Source organism: Perna viridis, chromosome 12 (genome assembly GCF_037379345.1).
Source record: "Perna viridis isolate PV_CMFRI_1.1 ecotype Kerala chromosome 12, ASM3737934v1, whole genome shotgun sequence".
NCBI classification, from domain to species: Eukaryota; Metazoa; Mollusca; class Bivalvia; order Mytilida; family Mytilidae; genus Perna; species Perna viridis.
In genome coordinates this window covers 36,601,703-36,623,989 of record NC_142456.1, presented here as the reverse complement: position 1 = coordinate 36,623,989, position 22,287 = coordinate 36,601,703, and the positions used below count along the sequence as shown (strand labels likewise).

At 33.1% G+C, this 22,287-nt stretch overlaps 2 protein-coding genes and 1 long non-coding RNA gene across 9 annotated transcripts in view; 1 reads left to right on the top strand and 2 right to left on the bottom strand.

Annotated features, from left to right (window-relative positions):
• Positions 1-2,429: 2,429 nt before the first annotated feature.
• LOC148602157 (LIM domain-binding protein 3-like) lies at positions 2,430-8,625 on the bottom strand. The gene is made up of 4 exons (XM_088556650.1): positions 8,484-8,625; positions 5,108-5,259; positions 4,155-4,288; positions 2,430-3,339 (listed from the first exon to the last, which is right to left on the bottom strand). The coding sequence occupies exons 1-4, from the start codon at positions 8,592-8,594 to the stop codon at positions 3,233-3,235; spliced, it is 504 nt and encodes a 167-aa protein (XP_088412776.1). The 5' UTR covers positions 8,595-8,625; the 3' UTR covers positions 2,430-3,232.
• Positions 6,079-21,747, top strand: LOC148602156 (uncharacterized). Of its 3 annotated transcripts, none has more exons than XR_015917353.1 (6): positions 6,079-6,352; positions 11,592-11,777; positions 12,231-12,385; positions 15,316-16,286; positions 17,556-17,648; positions 21,183-21,747. It is a non-coding gene; the product is annotated as an uncharacterized LOC148602156 (long non-coding RNA). The 3 variants fall into 3 exon arrangements; XR_015917355.1 differs by having other exon boundaries at positions 17,556-18,873; XR_015917354.1 differs by lacking the exon at positions 6,079-6,352 and adding an exon at positions 8,723-8,756.
• The window catches only part of LOC148602155 (echinoderm microtubule-associated protein-like 2), a 45,372-nt gene continuing 33,277 nt past the window's right edge, over positions 10,193-22,287 (bottom strand). For all 5 annotated transcript variants that reach the window (XM_088556645.1, XM_088556646.1, XM_088556647.1 and 2 more), the window contains 15 exons: positions 21,745-21,951; positions 21,166-21,229; positions 19,925-20,026; positions 19,157-19,252; positions 17,500-17,661; positions 17,170-17,328; positions 16,782-16,895; positions 16,116-16,253; positions 15,314-15,445; positions 14,740-14,896; positions 14,316-14,413; positions 13,718-13,805; positions 13,220-13,315; positions 12,220-12,350; positions 10,193-11,752 (listed from right to left, as the gene is read on the bottom strand). In XM_088556645.1, coding sequence (XP_088412771.1) covers positions 11,609-11,752; positions 12,220-12,350; positions 13,220-13,315; positions 13,718-13,805; positions 14,316-14,413; positions 14,740-14,896; positions 15,314-15,445; positions 16,116-16,253; positions 16,782-16,895; positions 17,170-17,328; positions 17,500-17,661; positions 19,157-19,252; positions 19,925-20,026; positions 21,166-21,229; positions 21,745-21,951 — 1,888 coding nt within the window. In that variant the 3' untranslated portion in view covers positions 10,193-11,608. The remainder of the gene's footprint in view (positions 11,753-12,219; positions 12,351-13,219; positions 13,316-13,717; positions 13,806-14,315; positions 14,414-14,739; positions 14,897-15,313; positions 15,446-16,115; positions 16,254-16,781; positions 16,896-17,169; positions 17,329-17,499; positions 17,662-19,156; positions 19,253-19,924; positions 20,027-21,165; positions 21,230-21,744; positions 21,952-22,287) is intronic.

Below are 22,287 nucleotides of genomic sequence, written 5' to 3'. Positions count from 1 at the left end.
TGTAGTTGATTTTTTAAGTTGACCTGGCGCGAGCCTTCGCTAAAATTAAATTTTTTTTTAGCATACAATCTTGAATTTTTTACAAATATTTACAATTTTTACTTTCACAAATATGTGTTTGCATTGCTGTGCTTGGAATTTAGTCCCCTACCAAAGGGGGCCTCAGGCTTGCACTCTGCTCGTCCATCAATCTGGCAAATCATTGCTTTACCATGGCAAGTTACTATCAAGTTCAAACTTTGTTCTGGTCCATTGATTGTTTGCTGAGTTATGGCCCTTGGACATTGAAAATTAATGCAGTTTTTCTCCTTTTTCAAAGAGAATACTTTGTTATATCATCATAGTAAAATGCATCGTGCATGAAAATTTTATCATGAACTAGTAGACAGCAGATGATCCAGAGTATGTTCCGGGGTTAAGAACCCCGTCTCTTTTTGGTGAAAACGTGGACAACAAGAGGCTTCCAGGAGCCAAAGTCGCTCAGCTGTTCCAATTTTGCCTTACAAGGGCAATAACTCTAGCAAGGAGTTGTCCGACAATTTTGACTTAAGAGAAGACTTGGGTAGAACATATTGTAAAGATCATTTCATCAATGGAAAGTTTCTTTCTATCTATTATAGTTTTCAAGATATTGGCTGAAAGCTGCTAATCATCTTGTTCCAAGGGCATTAACTCTAACGAGGAGTCGTCCGACATCTTTGATCTAATGCAGACTTTCGTAGGCCTAATCATGAGGACCATTTCAGCATGAGAAGTTTCTATCTATTATTGTTTTTAAGATATTGACTAAAAACTGTAAAAAAAAGTCATTTTGCCTTTCAAGAGTAATCAAGAGAATTTGACCAATTGCAAGATTCTAGCCAAGAACTTAAATATATGCCACATATAAATCCTTGTTCTAGCGGAAATCACAAGAACGCAATCCAGGGACAAACACCAGACGTGGAAATCGGACGCCACTAAATACTGGGAGCATTGACCAGGCCGCACCTGTAGGTTGAGCGTCCTTTGCTTTCCTAGATCCACCTACCGAGTTGCTCATCAAAGGTCAATCTTGGGAAGACGAAAGAGGAAAGGAACACAACAACACGTTGAACATATCGGTTTTTATGGTGCGGATGAATACACGGTACCGGCCCACGAGCTCAAGATGACGACCATTAGCCTTCTGCATGTATTTAGCGACATAACCCTCAGCATCATATAGCCTTCAAAATTGTACAAGTTCTTATACATTGTAAGTTAATCTTGTTAACAAATCTTGCAATTCAAAGAACTAAAAAAAAACATGAAGTCAAATCCATGCCCGTTTCTTATACATGTATATATAATATAACAAAATTTATGTATGATATTACAGTATAAGTCAAGTTTAGTAATTATTGTTAATCTTATTTTGATTAATTATGTATTGCATAATATGTTTAAAGTTAAAATAATCGTGAAAAGTTAACAATAATAAAGATCGCTCTGTAAATTTACCTTTTTCACCTGTTATCAAGTACTTAATTACAATCAAAACATCTTTTGTATTTTGTATGTTTGCATTCCTTGAAGACACCTTTATGGACTGACGACTCAAACATGTAGCATGTCACGGCTACGGGAGTACCCAGTGGCGGATCCAGGATTTCAGATTAGGGGGCGCACATGTTTAAAATTAAAGTTAAATTTTTGAAATATTCTACAGTGGGTGCTATGTAGATATCTTTTGTGGTAAAATTAGCGAGAAATTAAAGTTTCAACCTAAAACCGCCTAAATCTACCCCTGACAATCCATGCTTTGCAAATTGTAGGGGGGTGGGGGCACCGCCCGCACCACCATGAATCCGCCTCTGGTAACTAGTGTCATTTCGGCATTTGAAAGAATTTGGTTAAACCTTACGGTTTTGGAGATATATGAGAAAGACTTTGGTTTAACCCTTATGTTCTATTTTTTGTAATGGTGCTATGCAGAAGGAACATTCAAACCAAGTTTGGTTATAAGTGATCAAATAGTGTTATAGGAGAAGATTTTTACAAAAGAAATTACATTAAAGATACATGTAGCGAAAAACTATCTAAAAAGGGCAATAGCTCCAAGCTCTTCTCAACAGATAAAGAAGAATATTTAACCACAGATAGATCTTTTCATGCTGAACACTTTTGCGTCAGAATTTGTCTAAACCTAACGGTTTTTTGGAGAACAGTCAGCACTTTATTTCTATGCAGAATAACCTAAGGAGCATGCATGCCAAGTTTGGTTCTTATTGGTCTAATAGTTTCAGAGGAGAAGAGTTGAGAAAATTGTTAACTACGACGACGGACGCTAAGCGGCCATAGATCTAGATCATGTTGGCTAAAATGAGTAATTTATCTTGTAACCCTTTTTTCAAAATTTCTGGACCCGTGCTTGTGGCTCTTTCATAACTAAACAAAAATTCATCGCAAAAGTTTATAGTTTTATTGCACAGTAAGCATCACATCAGTAAAAATATACATTAATGTAAAAAAACGTTTACAAAATCGAACATTATAGATAATATTTAAACATGATACATATTTGAAAATAACGAACAAAAAATGAATGGCAAACCTGGGTACATGTACAAGTAGCTGAAATTCTATGATAAACCCTCTTGGGTAAGTCGAGGTAAGAAGAAAGCTTCAGACTTAGAACATATTGAAGATGTTTATCATGGCAGCTAATAAATACAAGCTAGTCCTCAAATTATACTGCAGGATAAATCTTAGAAAAAGGGAGGTAACAACATCTAAAAAAGCTATCCGTTATCAAAATTTCTCAAGAAGTTTTTGTGTTTTAGGTACAAATTAGGTCAATCTTTTCAAAATGCCAAAACATAATAAATTCTCACACCAACTCGATTCCATTAAAAGAAAATCAAATGTTATGAAAATAATCTAAACTTTCACAAGAATTAGCTCACATGCATAATATGTTTTAAGTATTTTGGAAACCAATTCAAATAGACCTTTCCATTGCAGTGTATTTGATGAGCATGCTCAATAAACCGGGAGAAAAATTCTTTTTTTCTACCCCAAAGCCCCACCTTCCGGAAGCAAACACACGCATGCGCATCGACTGTCCCACAGATAACACGAAAGGGTCTATTGATGATCTAAATCGGACACCGCGTGATATTCGGGCCTATATCGCAATAGATTCAATATGTCTTGATGGTTTGTCTTTTAAAATGAAGCTCATGATTCATCCATTGTGCCTATGATGGTTTTAATTGCCAGGTTGTCCGTATGCTTTCATATAGCCAGATTTATCTGTCTTGGTATAAGCAGATCTTGCCTGCTTCCTTTTATCAAAAATGGATGCTGGTCTACCGCCTGGAAGAGAAAACAAGGGTAACCACGGTTACAACCGTTCTTAAAAGCTTAAGTGCACAGCAAGATCAGAAACGTTGTGAAGCAGTTTAAGGGCTAGCTATTAATATCGGCCAAGTCCATCAGGCCATCCCCGATATGCTCAGAGGAAGAGTGAGGTATATATATGTTTGTGGTGCTGGAGAAGAACAAAACATTTCAGTACGGCGGGGATGACTATTTTATTCTGAGGTTGGGGGGGGGGGTTACTGACAGGTTTTTGTAAAAATAGGAAATGAATTATTATATTCTTGCCTCCTCTGAACCCAGAAAATAAACAATATAAATTTTCTGGCCTACAATGAAAATAAATAATCTAGCAGTGTATCGTTTAAAAATAGACTTTCTTATTCGCATTTTGAGAGAAAATTCGACCCCACCAAATCTACCTACCAAACCCACTCAGAATCAAATGATCGTCATCTGAACACATAATATATTGGCTGTAGCACTATGGGGTCTTCTGTATGTACTTTATAATAATTGAATATTTAGTTTTTACGGAATTGCTGCATTTCACTGTCAACGTCCTTTCCGATTTCTAAATACAGATACAGAGCCAGCGCTAGACATTGCTTTAAGATACAAATTTAATTAATTCTTGCACAAATCTTTAAAAATCCCTCTATGGGAAAAGGGAGGTCAATAATTATCACAACCATATTTCTTGCTGTTTGAGAACAGTCAAACTGATACTTCAAATGAAAATTACTTAAAGATAAATACATTTTTCTATGGCAAAATTGCATTATGATACATGTAAATATGTAATTTAGTACCTGTGGCAGCTGAATGGGGAACTTCTTTCTCCAAAACTTGATATGTTTTTGGTTGAACATCTCTAAACTTGTCATCTTCAGATTCTTGCTCTACTTGTGGTGGTGGTGCTGATTGTGGTACAACCCCTCCGGGTCTGGAATATATACATGAACAAAAGGTTTCATTTGAATTAGGAAAATGGACCATAAGCAATGGGATTTATACGAAGGAATACATGTGATAATTTTTGAAATACCGCATGTTTGCGCATGTCAGGAACTTCTGGCCTCTGTATATTTTGTTTTATTTTCACTTTCAGTATACTCTTTATGTTGCTGGTATATATTTCGCCGCTCATGTGTATAATATTGTTTTAGGCCACCTGTGGTGTGAGGGTTTCCTCGTCATTCATTATAGGTGGACTTGAGCTGACATGTTCTCACGATCGGGTTGTAGTCTCTTTGACATACACCATAATATTCTCGCTATATTTGACTGCATACAGGGACGGATTCAGGCGGGCGTGCGCCCCCACCCTAAAATTTGCAAAGCTTTGGTTGTTCAGGGGTAGATTTAGACGGTTTTAAGTTGAAACTTTAATTTCTCGCTAATTTTACCACAAATTAAGATATCTACATTACACCTACTCGAGAAGAATATTTCAAAAATTTAACCTCAAAATTTTTTTCGACCCGCTGCGTTCGGCCAAATTTTAGCTGTGCCCCCCCCCCCCAATCTAAAATCCTGGATTCGCCCCTGGCATATACAGTCAAACCTGTCTTGGTGACATGAATATATATAGGGATAATACGACTTACAAGACTATGATTAAAACATCCCTACTCCGTATATTCTATGCTAAATCAACCTGTGTAAAAGGACCGCCTGTCATGTTACTAGGAGGTCTCTATTGGAAGGTCACATGTGAAACATATCTAAACCGAAGCTGAAAGACATGGACACCTGTCTTTACCTTCTGATAGTTAAATCAACGTCATTTCCGGCTCTAATCATCTCGTTTCTGGCGTGTTGATGGGTAACGTCTTCAACGTAAGATTTGTTAATGTAGCAGATTAAATCACCGTTTACTAGACCTGCCTTCCCTGCAATACTCTTCGGAGATACCTAGTAAAAGAATCACACTGTGAATTAGGTCTGAATAGGTCTCGATCAAGATTTTAGATGCGAATAAACATAAAAGTAGTAAACAGACTTGAAAGCTCCGAGACCGTGTCCATTCTAGTTAGAGAGGAAACGTGGAGCGTGACAGTTTTGACCATGAATTTATTCGCTACTTTGATTTCCGGGCATCAAAACCAAATAAAAATACCATACAATGTTCCTTTATATGTTCTAGACCAAGCTCCACACAACGGCAGACGTTCGTTTTGTCTCTCACTAGAGTGAATTTCGAACGCCAGACGATGTTTCGGAGCTTGGTTCTACACTGCAATTCAGGATATAAGCAATGAAACCAAAAATAGAACAATTCTATTCTCGAGGATACAGATCTACTCTTATTGCCATGACTGAGTTAAATGGTAAGTTCTGAATTTACGATAAATACGACTGACATGTGTCTGACGAACCCATAAAGTGAGTGTAAGGGGAGACCTGCTATTTATTTTTTCAATAGTATTCCTTAAGGTTTGTTGAAAATATTTTTTTTTGTGTGACATCCTTTGGCTTTCTTCTTAAGAGAACAACAAAGAATAATATATATTGGAACTTACTTTCAAGTAATGATAATATAGTTACAGCGTATAGTTTCGTTCTGCATATGAAGATTAAACAAAGTTTGTTGAACGTGCACTTACCTTACTTTAGAACTCAATATTAACAAATGCGCATTTATTCCTATATAACGCTTATAAACTGTATGTTCTTGTTAAAGAATATCAGTGATTAGACAAAGAGGCCTCCCTAATGTGACTAGAATCCTTTCAAATAGTAAATGGAAGGCCGTTGGTTACTGTACGTATACTTTTTAAAACAAAATTCGGACACAAACGTTAAAGTGCTGTTTGTATTAGATCGAGTACCAATAATGTGGTTCTATCGAGGTCTGTGCAGAGTGTAATTACCCAAAACGAACCTCGTTAATAAAAAACAGATTTGAGATATAATGTTGGTAAAATTCTTGAAAAGATAAGAACATTTAAGATGCATGAATCAGCAACATTACAAACCGTGGGGATTAGTAATCCGGTGCCAACAGGTAGGTTTTTTTTAAAACATGTTAAGAATTAAGTCGTTATGAAAACGCCATTATGACCAATTTAATTTCATAACACATGTATTTTAATAGCTTTGTGATCGCGTTTAAGACCTGACAGTCTATGGAGTATGTTATTTGTTATTATTATTATTATTATTATTATTATTTGCTATAATGTTTCCATTGCATGTTCAATGACCCGCAAATGTTCTAGATCATACTCGTTGGGTCCAATCTAAATATATACATGTACTTATATCGCATGTAAACTACTACATGTGTATAAGGCATAATTATTGTCTGTTTCTTAGTTTTGTTTATCATTTTTGTTTGTTTGCTTTATATGCATATGATTTAATACATTTTATAAACAAATGTTATATTCTATAATGTATATATGAACTGAAATACCCCGAGGGACTGAATCGTTTTTCATTACTAAGTGTCAGACCTTGTAAGAATCTGGCAGAGAGTGGAACATGGTATGATAAAACCCATGATTTTGAAAGTGTAATTTGAATATTTGCACATTCATAATCAAAGAAAACAGACAAGATTTTCCATATCATACTGGACCATTGAGTTACAGTTTCATTGCAATGCACTGAAAATGTACAGATAACTCTTACAAAAACCTCATTTTTCTAAGATTCCATTGAAAAATTTCTGAGCAAATCCAATTATGTAGAGATAAAATAATGGTCTTTTCAAATATAGAAAACATCATTGAGTGACATTTTATTGTGAAGGAAAAAAGTTAATTTTCTGTGTCTGTCCCAATATCCCCCTTTCCCTTAACTAGATCTTTAAAATGGATTGTTTTTTTGCTTTGTGTTTTTGTTTGTTTGTTTGTTTGTTTTTTTTTAACTTCGTTATTTTGTTGTCTTTTAAATTGCGCTTATTCTTGGATTTTGTAGATCTGAACAAGATAGTAATTTGATCTTGTTCCATACCTACCGTTACTTTTTAATCTGTTTACAATTTATAATATTTAATTTGTTTACGTGTATTGTCGTTTCTTACTTCATTACAATCATGCTATAGAGTTCCTCTAGGTATATGCTACCACATGACCCCTACTAATTTAGCACAGTGGCGGATCCAGTGGGGGCGCAGGAGGCTGGCAGTCCCCATTTTATTGGACAATTTGTCATTTTCGCGAGTAAAATTGACAAAAAAATGGCAAATAACCCCCTTTTTTCGAGGAATATCGGCTGGCACCCCTCCTTTTCAAAATGTCTGGATCGGGCCCTGTAGCAACCATATAAATATAACTTCTCTTCCCAATAATTTGTTCTTAGCAAAATAAAAACAAAAGTAAAACAACCACTATATAATCGCATTTCTAATCAAATATCAATACATCCGTAATTATAATCAGAGTGAAAGTATGAACGACGAGTGCCAGATGCGTTCCCCAAACGGCTGTTGATGTAATCCGATTCCCAGCCAGCAGTTTTTTGCCAAGCCTATAATACATTAATAAGAATGCGCGATCTTATCCACATGATTACTAACTGATTCCGTCAATATCATTCTTTCAAGGTTAATACAACTTCCTTTGTTTTACACCGTTGAATGGGAAATCACGAGATGTCAAGGGAATGGACGGGAAGAAAGAATGGGGGGGGGTAATTTTGCAAAGCAGCTTCTGATTGTCTTTTTTTTTTCTAGTCTTCGTAGAAGTGTAAAAGTGTTATTTTCATCATTTTAGTTTTTGTCCGTAATTTTATCACACACACTAATTAACCCCTCGTATTAAAGAATCTACTTTTGTTATAGAAAGAAATTACGAAAGAAAGAAGGAATGAGAAATTCTAAACGGATTTACTAAATATATTATGAAACTCGTATTAAGTAGTTGCAAAATTTATCTTCTTTGAGCTTTGTTAATCGTGCATGTACCTGCAAAGTCAATAATTAATAACAAAAACAACAATAAAACAACAAATAAAAAAACAACAATCGAAATCAAATTGATTTGTCTCGAATTATCAACATCAGAGTCGACCTTAGAGTGCCCTTATTTTCGACATGGTATCATTGTTATGCCAAGAATGACGAAAACCTTACCTCCCGAAAATAAAGCATCATTACCAACGAGTAAATGGCACTTTCAAGATAAACTGACCTCTGCGACTTGTAGTGGTATTCCAACTTCGGACCCTCCCTGCATTTTAAATCCCCAAGGTTGTCCAGTGTCATATCGCCTCAATTTGACAACACTTATTTCGGAAGCCATCTTTCACTTCACTTTCATCAACAGTTGTTGTGGAATGTGTGTACGCCTACATCTATGTTATTGTTATATGTAAGTAATAACACACGCGTGCCTCGATATCGCATAAATTATATTGATCTTTCCATCACTGTCACGAGGCGACACCCGAGGATACTCTTTCACGTACCAATATTTACATTTAATAATTCGACTCTGCATGGATGATTTTACCATTACTTGTAGTTGTTTAATGTACGTTTTTACATGTACCAAAGTGTTTAAAATTGAATATTGTAACACAACGTTTTCTTGTTCAGAATCTTTCAAGCATTGACTCATGCAATTATGATTTAAAGCTGAAACATGTTTAAACACTTCCATGTACATGTATTAACGATTTTGTTCGTACTGTAGTAAAGCTTTATGTCCCATCATTTCAGGAAGCGTAAATATAATTAAAGACAGGGCAGAGCTAGAGAGTAAATAAATTTGGGGTAGAATTTTGAAAAACCAAGCTTTTGCTATGGGATATTGTAGAGAAAAGACTGCTGATAATACACATAATATGTAAATAATACGGAGACTGTAACAAGCTTCGTATGATATCATCAATTTGATAGATTTAATGACTTTTTTGTTGCATATTTGTTTTTGACACGACTTGTATTGAACAATTTTATATTGAAAAAGCTCATCGGAATACAAAATACGTTTTCCAGTAGACTGTATATCAATTTGTTTTTAGTAATCGATCATCATACTCTTTCGTCTGCCCCGGACTTGACTTTTTATGAGCAACTCGGCGGGTGTTTCTAGAAAAGCAGAGGACGCTTACCCTACCGGTGCAGCTAGTCCATGCTCCCAGTTTTTAGTGGAGTCCGAGCTGTTCATTTGCTTTTGTTTCTTTGTATGTATGATTTTAGTTACTCTGTGTTCTTTGTTGTGTATGTATGATTTTAGTTACTTTTTGTTCTTTGTTGTGTATATCTGTTTTCCATGTCTGGTCTTTGTCCCTGGATTACATTCTTTTGATTACCGCTAGAACCTTGGTTCCCTTGATTACTCTTTCAGAAAATGTGTCCACTTTAAAAAAAAAAGAAGCAAGAATTAGCTGCCGAACTACAAAGTAAAAAAAAAAAACGATTTACATTTTTGTAGTATTCTTGTACATGCTTAATTCCTAAAAAATAATAAGTAGTAAAGCGAATTAACCTGTTCACATTGATGAAAGATTAAATTAAGGTCAAACATTAAAGTTGCTTCAATGTTGAAAAGTAGGATGGATTTTAAAATTGAATTGATGCTGAATAAACGTTGCACATCAACGTTGAAATTATTGTTTTATTAAAATTTTGAATCTGACAATTCAAACCTTTTCTTTAACTAAATAACTTAGAACTGTCAGATTCAAAATTAAAATAAAATATATCATATTATAGCCACCTAATACATTTGTTCTTCCAGGGTTGACCTTCATCAGTATAATAGACATTTTCTGTCCTGAAATTCTAAACTAAAATGGAGCATGAATACTAAATAAGGACATTCTTCGAAATTTACCAACTTCACACAAAATTAACAACCACTCAAGATTTTACAATAAATGTGCTGAAGTCAAGTTCTTTTTAACTAATTTTATCTTAAAAATTGTCATCTACAATGGATAAAATATCACAGTGTTAAAATGGACAGTATAAAACAAAATAAATAACAAAAAATGTCAATAATCTACATTACAAATAAAAACAACTTAACATATAATTTCTGCATAAGTATTTGGACTCTAGCTCAATTGCTTAATATTTACAATCGACAAATAATGACATGCTTATATATAATCTATAAAATACCACTAAATTAATCTAAAAGTTAAACGCATATAGTAGCAAAGAGTTTAAATTGTACAAATTTTAATTTTTGTTCCGTCTGTGTGTGGTATGATTTGGGAATAATCGCCTTTAATCAATGAACGGTTTCTATGATAGGTTTGTCTCCAAGAAACTAATTTTAACTAGTACAGCTAAGAATCATGCAAAATGTGATTCATGGCTGGAAGGCCTACATATTTTTATTTTTGAAATTTTGTTTAAAACATTAAAGTCAACGGAAATTAACATGTGGCATTTCAAATAACCCATGTTCATAAGACATATAAATTACATATGATGTACTGTATAATTTTAAACTAAAGGGAGATAACTCTGTAAATGACACTGAAATACAGTCGAAACTATTGGATGTTTTCAATGTGAATTATCTCGTAAGAGCAGACAGATCGGAATGAATGATTATACATTTCATCATGTAGGCCTATAACGCAACTTAATAACAAAAAAAAATGTGTAGTAACAGTAGCCTTTTTTCAGTTGTATCACATATTACAGAATTTGCATGATTCTTAGCTGGAGTAGTACTTAGGGCATTATCTTCTCTATTAACTATGTTTAAGTTAGATATTTTAATCATTAATGATTTTTATTATACGATCAGAAGATTGTTAATAACCTATATACATTATATAAATGCATTAAAAAACCACATAAAGTTTCAATTGATTTTATGCAAACAAAGTAATTGTTATATCAAATTCAAATATTATCATTTTTTAATGTAAAAACCGAATTCATTTGCAATTTTCATCTTCAAATTGTGTCTTTGATACCAACATTTCTCTATTTATTTCATGATAACAACAATAAAATAATATAAAAACTAAAAATACAGTATCAACATGCATGTACCATATCAATGTCAGGGTTAAATTGTATGATCAAATTAGCACAATAAATAAACAATAAATGCGTACTTCATTAGACTCCCGATACACATGAGTGAACACAGACGTAATTGTTCCAATGATTTTAAAGTTTCAAATAACAGAGATCACTAATTACCATAGACTATATAACTTAGCAAAGTACTAATTTGGTTAATTCTAAAATTATATTATTAACAAAATAAACAAAATTCTAGTACATGGCAACATATTGAAAAGTTTTGATTTTTTCCTAATTTAAGGTGCTTTGTGATTAGTTTCATGACGAAACGATAGCATCAACCACGGACCATTGCGCCAGGACAGGGGAGCTTCCTCCAGCTGTTATTACACTCATGTCATCATACATAAAACATGCTGCTGTGACGTCACTTGAGTACAGTTTGACGCCTCGATACTCAGGCTGAAAAATTAAGAAAAAAGAAAAGGTAAGTAAATATGACTTATCTAAAGAAAAGATTCACGAGACAATCATAAGAATGATATATCGGCTATTTTCTCATTTTATCGGAGTTTATCGGTTGCAATCCATTATACACTCTGTCAATTAATTTGTATCCCTCTTTCTCATATCCGAAACACACGAGCCTTATAACAGAAAAGATTTGTAAAAATTCGAATTTCAAACATTTTTTTCTCTTTGCATCTTTACATCTTTAAACATTAATAAATATAACATAATTATCAAAATAAACGTTGAAAAGCTCGAGAAGTATTTTTCTTTTATGGAATCCCGTCTCTTCATAATTTACTAAGTAGATCTTTTACTAAGACAGTTAATTTTTTAAATTATACCCCATTCGCCAATTCAAACCTTCCGATGATAATAAGACTGTTTTGTTTTTCTTAAAAATCTGGTGCATTTATTACCTTGGTTACAGGACATGGGTATTTGTAGAATCTAACCCGACCACGACTGTCTCCCGTCAACATATAATCTCTATAGTTCGACCTGTGCACAGCGTTGATATGAGTACCGGGCTCCATACAAGACCATGGGCCTAAAATGACGCAAAGCAAACAATTTGAAAATCAGGTATTTGTATTATTTACTTGCTTTATAACTGCAGATACATTTATTATTTGTAATCTATTGAGATCACTGTTTTTTTTATTTTATGTATGTAGACCCCTATTAAAAATTACTGATCTGCAGTCAATTTACAAGACGTGATTGTCATTTCCATCGCAACTTTGCTTGTATCTGTTTCTCTATTACTCTGTTATGGAGGTAAACCTAGGGTACGGGACATAACTCTTGAAATCTGTGATATGTTTGTATCATATTGCATTTCAGCAAATCTATCAAGCTTTCATTTGAAACAGACTGAAATCAGTCCAAGTTACTTTGATGATTGCATGTAAAATGCTGAATACAAAAGTTCCAATGATTTGTTAAAGCTACCCTAGGTCCCTAGGTCTACCTCCTTAAAATCATTGAATTTCACATTTAAATTTAATATATCATTTCAATCAGAACACTGAACAATTCTTTGTATGAACAATACCAGCAATTTTTACACACAAGTTTTTAGACTGAGCACAAAATAACAAAGGACAATAAAGTTCATGTTTTTTTTTTTTGCTACAAAAACGTTTGTCTCTCCTGTTCAAAAGTTAATGAGGTATAACTTAAACAGAGCTAGCAAAATGTACAACATCATATATTATGTTCTGACTACTTACAAACGCAGTAGTGGACATCCGGAAAGTCAGAAACTGGACAAAAAACGTGTTTACCAAACAAAGTAGGGGAGATAACTTCACCAAAAAACTTTTCGACGTAATTATGCTATTCTTATAATGACTTCTAAATTTACGACTTAATTCATACTTATGACTTTTTAACTGAGCCAAAAAAAATAAATACCTATGACTGGGAACCCAGTAGTACAACTGTATGAGTGCCAATCTGCATCTCTCAAGACACGTGGGTCATTAATCTTTAACCTCTTCTCAATGTCCCCTAAAATACAAAAGAACAATTTGGTTGGAGCTTGGACATTTCTTTCTTATTGTTTTTATTTAAACTGAATTTATATGATTATGATAGTATTCATAAACCCATTATTATTAATAATTAAATTCATCACAGAAAGTATATTTTCAAAACAGAAAATTATGAACCATCTTGTGTTCTAATTAAATTTAGAATTATAATTTAATTTTATGAAATTTATTTTTTTTTTATCATGAGTCTTGCTCATCATATTCATCGCTAAATACAAAGAAAAGCTTTTTAGAATAAAATTTTATTTTATCTGTTCAACAAATTTATTTGAAGACAAAAATACAAATTATACAAATCATATCTTGACAAAATTTCCCTTCAAATCCCATCATTTGCTATTGAAAAGAGAGTACTTACAGTTGATCATATTGTATTGCCCATCTGTACTCTGTATATATTTACTGTCACTGGACCAATCAATATGGGTCACAAATGTTGGATGGCCCTTAAATTTGAAAAAGAACCCATAAAAACGCTGGTAAAATATATCTTGTAAAATTTCTATAAGTTAATCAAACTGACTACATTTTTTTCTAAATGTCCAAAGTACATATTTTTATTTATTGAACAATTAAATTTTTTTCACTGACTGATCCAAAATCTCCAACTTTATTTATCTCAAATCTAAAATAAAGAGTCATCATCTCGTTGAAAAAAAATATATATCGATTACATTAGATACATATCTACTTCATTCGGTGTTTCCAATTTGATATTTGGACTAAATTCCTGCTTCATAAAAGACCCGCATCTTTATCCATCGTTAGTGGTAATGATGGTTCAAAAAGGGAAATCATTAACATATGACTGTTAGAAGTCGTCTGTCATACTGGTGTCTGATCCCATATCGGTCCATTCGGTTTAGGTACCGATAATCGGAGTTATTTCTTGGACAACAACGTAACCCTGCCCAAGTAGCAAATGTTTTAAACAGCATTATGATATTGTTCCCTACCTTCAATGGTCGTGAAGGAATGTATCCTTGTACTCCATCCTGAATATCTAGTATGTGTATCAATCCATCATGACTACCGGCAGCTATCATTGTTCCATCTAAAATAAATTGAATGAAATGCTCGTAATAAAAAGTATGTTTTTCCAGAGATAAATAAGAACAGCAGAAGGTTGCTTAGAAAGAAGTAAAAATGTAAACTGCCCCAAAATAGTTATTGAAGAATAACTTGGCAAAAAATTTAAAATAATCGTTATGATTTAATTTCTAAAGGATTCCAGTCAAAATTCAGATTTAGAATTATTTAAATTAAGGACTACGGACCAATCGACGTTAATGACGTAACAGTACTATGTTATTTTTTTTGTGGAAAATGCCATTTCTGAAGGCCTACAACAAATCAAGTTAAATTATACAGGAAACAAACCTGGAGAGAACGCCACACAGTCGACACGGTATTTACTAATATCTACGGAAGAAGCATGCATTCCATTGTGAGCATTCAATAATTCGACACTGCCTGACTGGGTACCCACAGCAACCTGTCTGCCTTTCAGGTCAGCGGTCAGACAGCTACCTGGTTTCTACAAGAAGCAATGAGGACAATATATTCCGTATTCGGAAGTATGAATATGTTTTGGGGCTTTGGGGCTTTCGGACAATACGATTATACTACTTTGAACTGCTCTTAAACGTGGCCAAAGAATATACTTTAAAAACTGATGTGAAGTGATATATGCATAAGGGGATCCGGAAAGTTGGCAGCCAGGAAACAATGCCGTTCTGAAAGAAGGAATCAGTACAATGTGAATAGAAACATGGCATTATAAGAAAGTAGGTCCTTCAGAATAATGTGATTTTCATATACATAAAAATAAACAATCCAAAATCGACTATTCCCGCTAGATATTCGCGGTATAAATATTTTTGTACATGTCGCGTCAAAAACAAAAGTACATGATATTTATATTTTATTGATCATTACGTATTTCTTGACTTACAGGCATCTGAGTTTTCCAAACGATTTTGTGTTTGTTGGTTGACCACTTTATCACCACTCTGTCAAATGAAGTTGTGAAGAATGATGGCTCGTTAGGATGTGGGGCAACTGCCCAAATGTCTTCACTATGACCCTATAAAACAAGCAATGAAGCAATGACCACAGTAATAGATAATTTAAGTGTATAATAGGATTTGAATAAAAATGTTATATAAAAATGTTATATCTATATGAGTGGTCTAGGGCGCTGGACTTTGTGCAGGCGGTGTTGCCATAGATGTCACAAGTTTTCGGCTTTTATATGGTTCGGTTTAGACAAGTTTCATTGTAATCTATTATATTATTCTAAGCTTTGCCCACGAGAAACGAAGTTATTTGTACTAAAATAACGATTTTTTTAATGATGCATCGCCATATGATTATGCGCGCCTGCGTTCAAACAATCACTTACGAGTTTTAGTATCATTCAAGTTTAAAGCACCTTACATAAAAAGGACGCCACTATCACACATTACATACTACAATGTTATATATCACAACACATCTTTGTTTTATAAACAAGGCAATGTTTCAAACGAATGTGAAAGCTATGAAAATTGTAATTTTACTAATTAGAAGATCCACCTGTTAAACTTTCATTTATCTATGCGCATCATATAAATATACTACATACTACACGATGGCACAATATATAAATAAAATTGTAGTGTTTAATTTTCCTTTTATACAAACACTGTATATTTATTTTGCACCGAGAATGATACAACATCTTTACATACACTTTGAAAATTTGTTTAACAAACCTGTAAGAAAAATCTAAATTTATCTTGTAAAGAGCCATCCAGGACATGTCCCTTTGTTGTGGCAACATACATCCTCCCATCAGCAGCATTACTGTTTTGTGGAACGATAGTTTTAACATGACCAGTGGCTTCTGGAAGCTAGAGAGCGAGAGCCAGTAATACATATAATAGGTAAGACGTTATAAATATAACATTCAAATCATTGTTTTAAACTTTGGCTTTTGGAAACAAGAAGTCCCTAAATCTTTTTTTTAAAATCAATCAGAAACTTTCTTGTAAAACGGAATGTAAATTATTCATGAATAAATGTGTGTTCCCGTTGATGTTTTTTTTTTTGCCAATCTTAAATGATGTCAACAGCGCTTTGTCATAAATTCATAATTTGTATAGAGTTAAAATACCTATAATTTAAGCGATTATACCTAAAAATAATTACACCATGGTCCAAATACTACAAGGGAATCAATACCTGACTTCCCCCGATTTGTTTACATCAGTTCCATGTGGGTTTCAACAAAGTAAACGGAACCGGAAACATGATATGATCAAACAGACTATAATTTCAAACTGAATTAATATATAAATAGCAGAGGGTTAATTTAATTGTATATCAAACAGAATATTAACTATTATAATGATGAGAGAAAAATTTTATCTCGTACTTACCACTCTTGCGTTGGCAGGTCTGTAACCATTTAGACTGTCCCAAGCTCGGATTTCTAATCCTCCACCTGTCATCAGGGTGTTGTCGACCAACATATATAATGTTGTCACAGGATTCTAAAAGTAATGAATTTTTTTATAATTTTTGCTTATGATTTTTAAAGCTTTTTCTTCGCTTACAATTACGTTTATTTTCCTAATAAATCAAATACTGTCCAACCCACAGCGAAAGTATCAGAGTAATTTTTAGCTTTTATTCACTTTTCTATGAGCAGATTTTCCATCATGCATGACCAATTTTAGGAATTGATGTTTTTCAATCAATGATATTTTTTTTACACATTTAGTTTTAGTCACCCATTGTACACAAGAAACGGCATAATATCTTTACCTTATGAGCATTTTTCATAGTTTCTGATAAATCAAGATTTACGCTAAAGATATACTCGATATCAGGACTCCAAACAACTACACTGCCAGTAGAGTCTCCAGTTAAGACATCCCCTTTGGCAGAAAACGTCAGCGAACAGATCTCATTTGGAATCTCTCCCTGAAATAGATAGGATTCTGATTTTAGACATACTATCGAGAGAAAGAATGATTTAGATTTTTGTTTATATGGATTGTTTTTTTTTAATGATGAATAATTTTACTCAATAATTTAGAGAAAACAACTTCATTTCATCACTTTTTGTGATCAAATGGTTTTTTTACCACTTACCAAGAACAAACCGCTGCGTTTATCCCTCATTATCCTTCCCTCCTTTTCTCTTACAGGATCCCAAAACAGTTTCCAAAAGTAAACATGCTGTTGTCCATACGTTATCAGAATTGTGTCGTTGTACTTGTAAAATACTGCGTTTTTCACAGGTAACGTAGTCGTCTAAAATTTTAACAGAAACGTATGTGATGTTTAATATGCATGTACACAGCCAAATGTGTAACACATGAGATTCATCTTGATTGTAATATATGATTATTACATGAATCAAACATGATATGATAATCATGTTTCAGTATACATATGATTATCATATATTTTCAAGCCAAATTTAACATATGTAATCATATTAATCGAGCACCATATGATTTACATACATGTATATGTTATATTTGACTGTGTATGGTACGAGGATGAGGCATAAAATGTAATTGAAACATTTTATCATTTTAGTAATGTAATCAGTAGGTTTGAAATTGCACCGTTATTTTAGTAAACACTGCTGCTTTATGAGTAACATACCTTGTTGTCTGAAATGATCGACAGAGAGATATTTTAATTACATTTCAATTGCATCTTTCTGTACTTATTTGAACAAAAAGTAATACTTTCACTGACAATGCAGTCATGCATCGTTCAAATTGCAAGATTTTGTTTACTTTATTTTGAAAGGCAATCCAACTACTTTACATGTAACTACGTATCGGAAAATTTTGATCTTCAGATACTTTCTTTTTCTTTATTATATGTTTATCATTGAATCTTATAAATGCATAATTTCAAGACATTTAGAAATCAGCAATGAATTATAAATTGATTTTCACACTTGTGATAATAAATGTAAACTTGATTTATATAAACCAAAGAAAAAGATATACTAATGACGTGCGCTTAAAATTGATTTACTTTTGTCAATCTTGCGATTGGTCAACAAATAATAAAAGTTTTTTTTCTGTGCAAGAAAGAAAGTTAACATATTATATTTAGCGATATTCACAATAATTTGTCTGTGGTATGACGTGACATGGCTTGCCATGCAGATTGTGCTAGCTGGGAAGATACGAGTGATTTATAAAGAAAGTGATGTGAAGCACAATATTGTCTGGCATGGTTACCTTTTTCTATGGAAATGAAATAAAAAGATTATAATTATAAAACTATTCTTGTGGTACAGACTTCTTTCAATGATTGGCAAATAATTCCGATAACGCTAAAATAATAGATAATAATTGTATTTTAATATATAGTTATATATCTTTCTTTTGTGTCTCAGAACATCATACTTTCATGAACGAATTAAAAATGTTGAAGACGACTCAAAGTTGGTACCATCTTATACCTGTATGCGTATACGTTTGTTAATAACAAAATAAGGTTAATATAAGAATCTTCCCTTTCCCTTTTATATTAACTTCAAATGATAGGAAATGATGTTTGTGAATCATAAAGCATGACATTTACTTACTTATAAATGTAATAAACAATTTCTCGTCAGGACAGACATTACGTCAATTATGCCAAAACAAGCTTTAACTCAACACATTATTATATTCAACCATATATGCAATTGTAAAGATATAAAGGCACTTAATGTACTTTCTTTTGAATGTATGAAACGCTATATTTTTGAGCGATATATATATTTACATAATCTTACCGTCGTTTTAGCCACAATTCTTTCCTTCTGCCAATCCCAGATACTCAAAACATGTTTATCAGCATTGTCCATCACACACAGAAAACTTCCTGCACTCTGGAAATATTAGAGTTTTTTTTTACGATTTTAAAGTAAATTTGAATATCGAGTTAAATATGAAAACTTCAAGTTTGGTGAATTTAAGTGATCCAAACATTCATGTCTAAAAACCAACGTTTGATTTTGTACGGTTTTGTCTATGTTTATAATCTTTGAAGTTATTCTGAAACATTGATCATCATATTTATCATCATACCCAAACAAATAAAGTCAGAAATAACCCTGTCTGTCTGTCTGTTCATATTTCTTGTATGCTAAACGGCCCATCGGATTTAATGAAAAAAATTATAGAAATTTTGACATCATATGGAGGAATATAAATTATTAGCAGGTGACAACGTTTTTTTTTTACATTCTTATAAAAATACAAGGGAGATTTGTCTATGATTTTCCATGGAGAATGGCCAAAAGAATTTGGCTCTGATAAAAACAATAACATTGTTTTAGCTACATTAACTTACAGAAAAAAACGTAAAAAATAAAAAAAGAACATTGGAGTCATTTTATTTAACAAACCTATTAAACAATAAAAGTCAAGGATAAGTTACTAGCACGACTCTTCTGGGGTCATAAAATACAAATTGGCCGTAAACATCGGAATACATCATGAACTAATACACCAAAAGTGTAAACCATAATTACTTATTCATGACCTATCGACAAACTTACTTGTTGAGAAAAATCAATGGAGATGATTCCGTGATCAAAGAAGCCCACTCCTATTACATTTAACGTAGTTAGTAACTTAGAATCCCATATCCTTATGTGCGCCTGTAAAAAAGAATATTAACTACATGAAAATATAAAACTGGAGATATGGTATGATTGCCAATGAAACAGTCATTCATCAAAAGTCAAACAACAAACAATTAATTTTCTACAGTTCACAACATGACATGGTCTTCAATGATGGGCAAAACCCATATCATAAAGCAAGCTGTAAAATGCCCTTAAATAAATGAAATGAAATATTCATAAAAGACGAAATCTAACAAAAAACAAGAAAAATCAATATAAAAGACACATGAAATACATGTGCGGCTTCAAAGGTGAATTAAAATGTAAGTACACTGTACAAGTAATTTAATGATAACATAGTATATACATGTACTAGTGTATGTACGTCACAATTGGAGTTTCCATGTTCATAAGTTGATATATGTGTTTAAAATCCTACTTATGGATGACATAAAAATGGGCAGAGAACAAAAAAAAATTACTTTCAATGACCTTATAAAAATGCACCTGGTCCATGCTCCCAGTTTTTAGTGGAGTCCGAGTTGCTAATTTACTTTGTATGTATGATTTTAGTTACTTTATGTTCTTTGTTGTGTATATCTGTTTTCCATGTATGGTCTTTGTTCCTGGATTACATTCTTTTAATTACCGCTATAACCTTGGTTCCCTTGATTACTCTTTAAAATCCTATTTATGCTGTATGTGCATAAAATATTAGATGTAACCATGTCAGAATTTTACACATATCGATGAGTTGTATATGGAACTTGCAAAGCTCGTGTCTTGGAAGGGACTTAATTACTCCCCCCTGTGAGTTTTACCTTCTTATTTATTTGAATTTGTTTTCAAAAGAGGCAGAGATGCACACATATAAGTGTGGGTCACGAATCATTGTCATAGTTTTTTTCAGGACTCATTTTCGTTGAGTGTTTTGTATGTGTTTTTCAGTGTTATGTTTCTTTTATGTTAATGTATACAAGTATACTGTTTGTCTCCTGCTTTCTTGACTCTCAAATCATTTTTTGCGAGGTGATCTAATGTGATGTCTCTAGATTTCTAATTGACTAAACCATTTTCAACAACCTTCGTGCTGGTTTGGAAAATACACACGATATTATTATAAAGTCATCATATTCACTTCGTTTGTTTTACTAAATGTAATATGCACGTACTTTGTTTTCCTTGCCAGAAATCTGTCCAGATGCTATGTACCGGTTGTTTGGATGGAGTGCCATACTGAAATATTTTATGCATCATTTAAGACATAATCATTAGATGAAGAACGGATATGGCGAAACGTAACAAATGCACCAGCATATAACCTGAATACAAACTAATAAATACTTTCAGAGAGCACCAAAATGTCTTCAATAAGTGTAAACACTTACATATATGCCATTGCAAATCACCAGCATATAACCTAAATACAATATAGTACTTTCAGAGATCACCAAAAGGTTAAATTTAAATGTTAACACTTATATGTATGCCAAAGCAGACACAGCGTCAAAACACTATCATACCAATGAACTTATATTAAACGCCCCTACATTTTAAAATTTAAGCGGCGGTTTCAGATACATATACACATAAGGTACATGTATGTAGATTATTCCTAACCTGTGCCGTGAGGGTTTCCTCGTCATTAATGGAAGACCAATGGGAGGCGGTGGGATTGTGGTCCCTTTGACATATTTACCATACCTATCTTCGTTATATTACGCTGAACAACAAAACAAAGTAAGCCTCACCTTGAAATTTCTTCGGTATGACCTAAATAGAGTCTCTGTGTGTCCTCGTATTCCCTAACACTGTCCCTGCTGTCTCTGTCTCTCTGTTTGTCCTGTTTGTTTCGGCTATAATTAAACAAAACCACAACAGATGCCACAGCGTACGCCACCTCGCCGCTATTCAAAACGAACAGATTGTTCCCGCTATCCTTGGCATGGTAGCCATATCTTAGAGAATGAGTTAAGATATTCATAAATGCGAAACTTGAAAAATATTGGAAAGCAAGGTAAACTCTAGTAGTTCATACATTTAATGTCCCCTAAAAGACCAAATTACTGCATTTAGGTAAAATATATTAATCACTACACCATAGAACTTGTCTGCTGGTATATGCGAACAACCTAATCCAAATTTAAAAAACTATCATTCATTCAACATTTCGTGATTTAATTTGTATATCGTATTAAAAAGAATTCAGAAAACACACCCATTTACGGAACTTAGTCAAAAATTAGTTAAAGACATCTGCATTGGTAAAAATTCTCTGCTTTGATGAATTTATC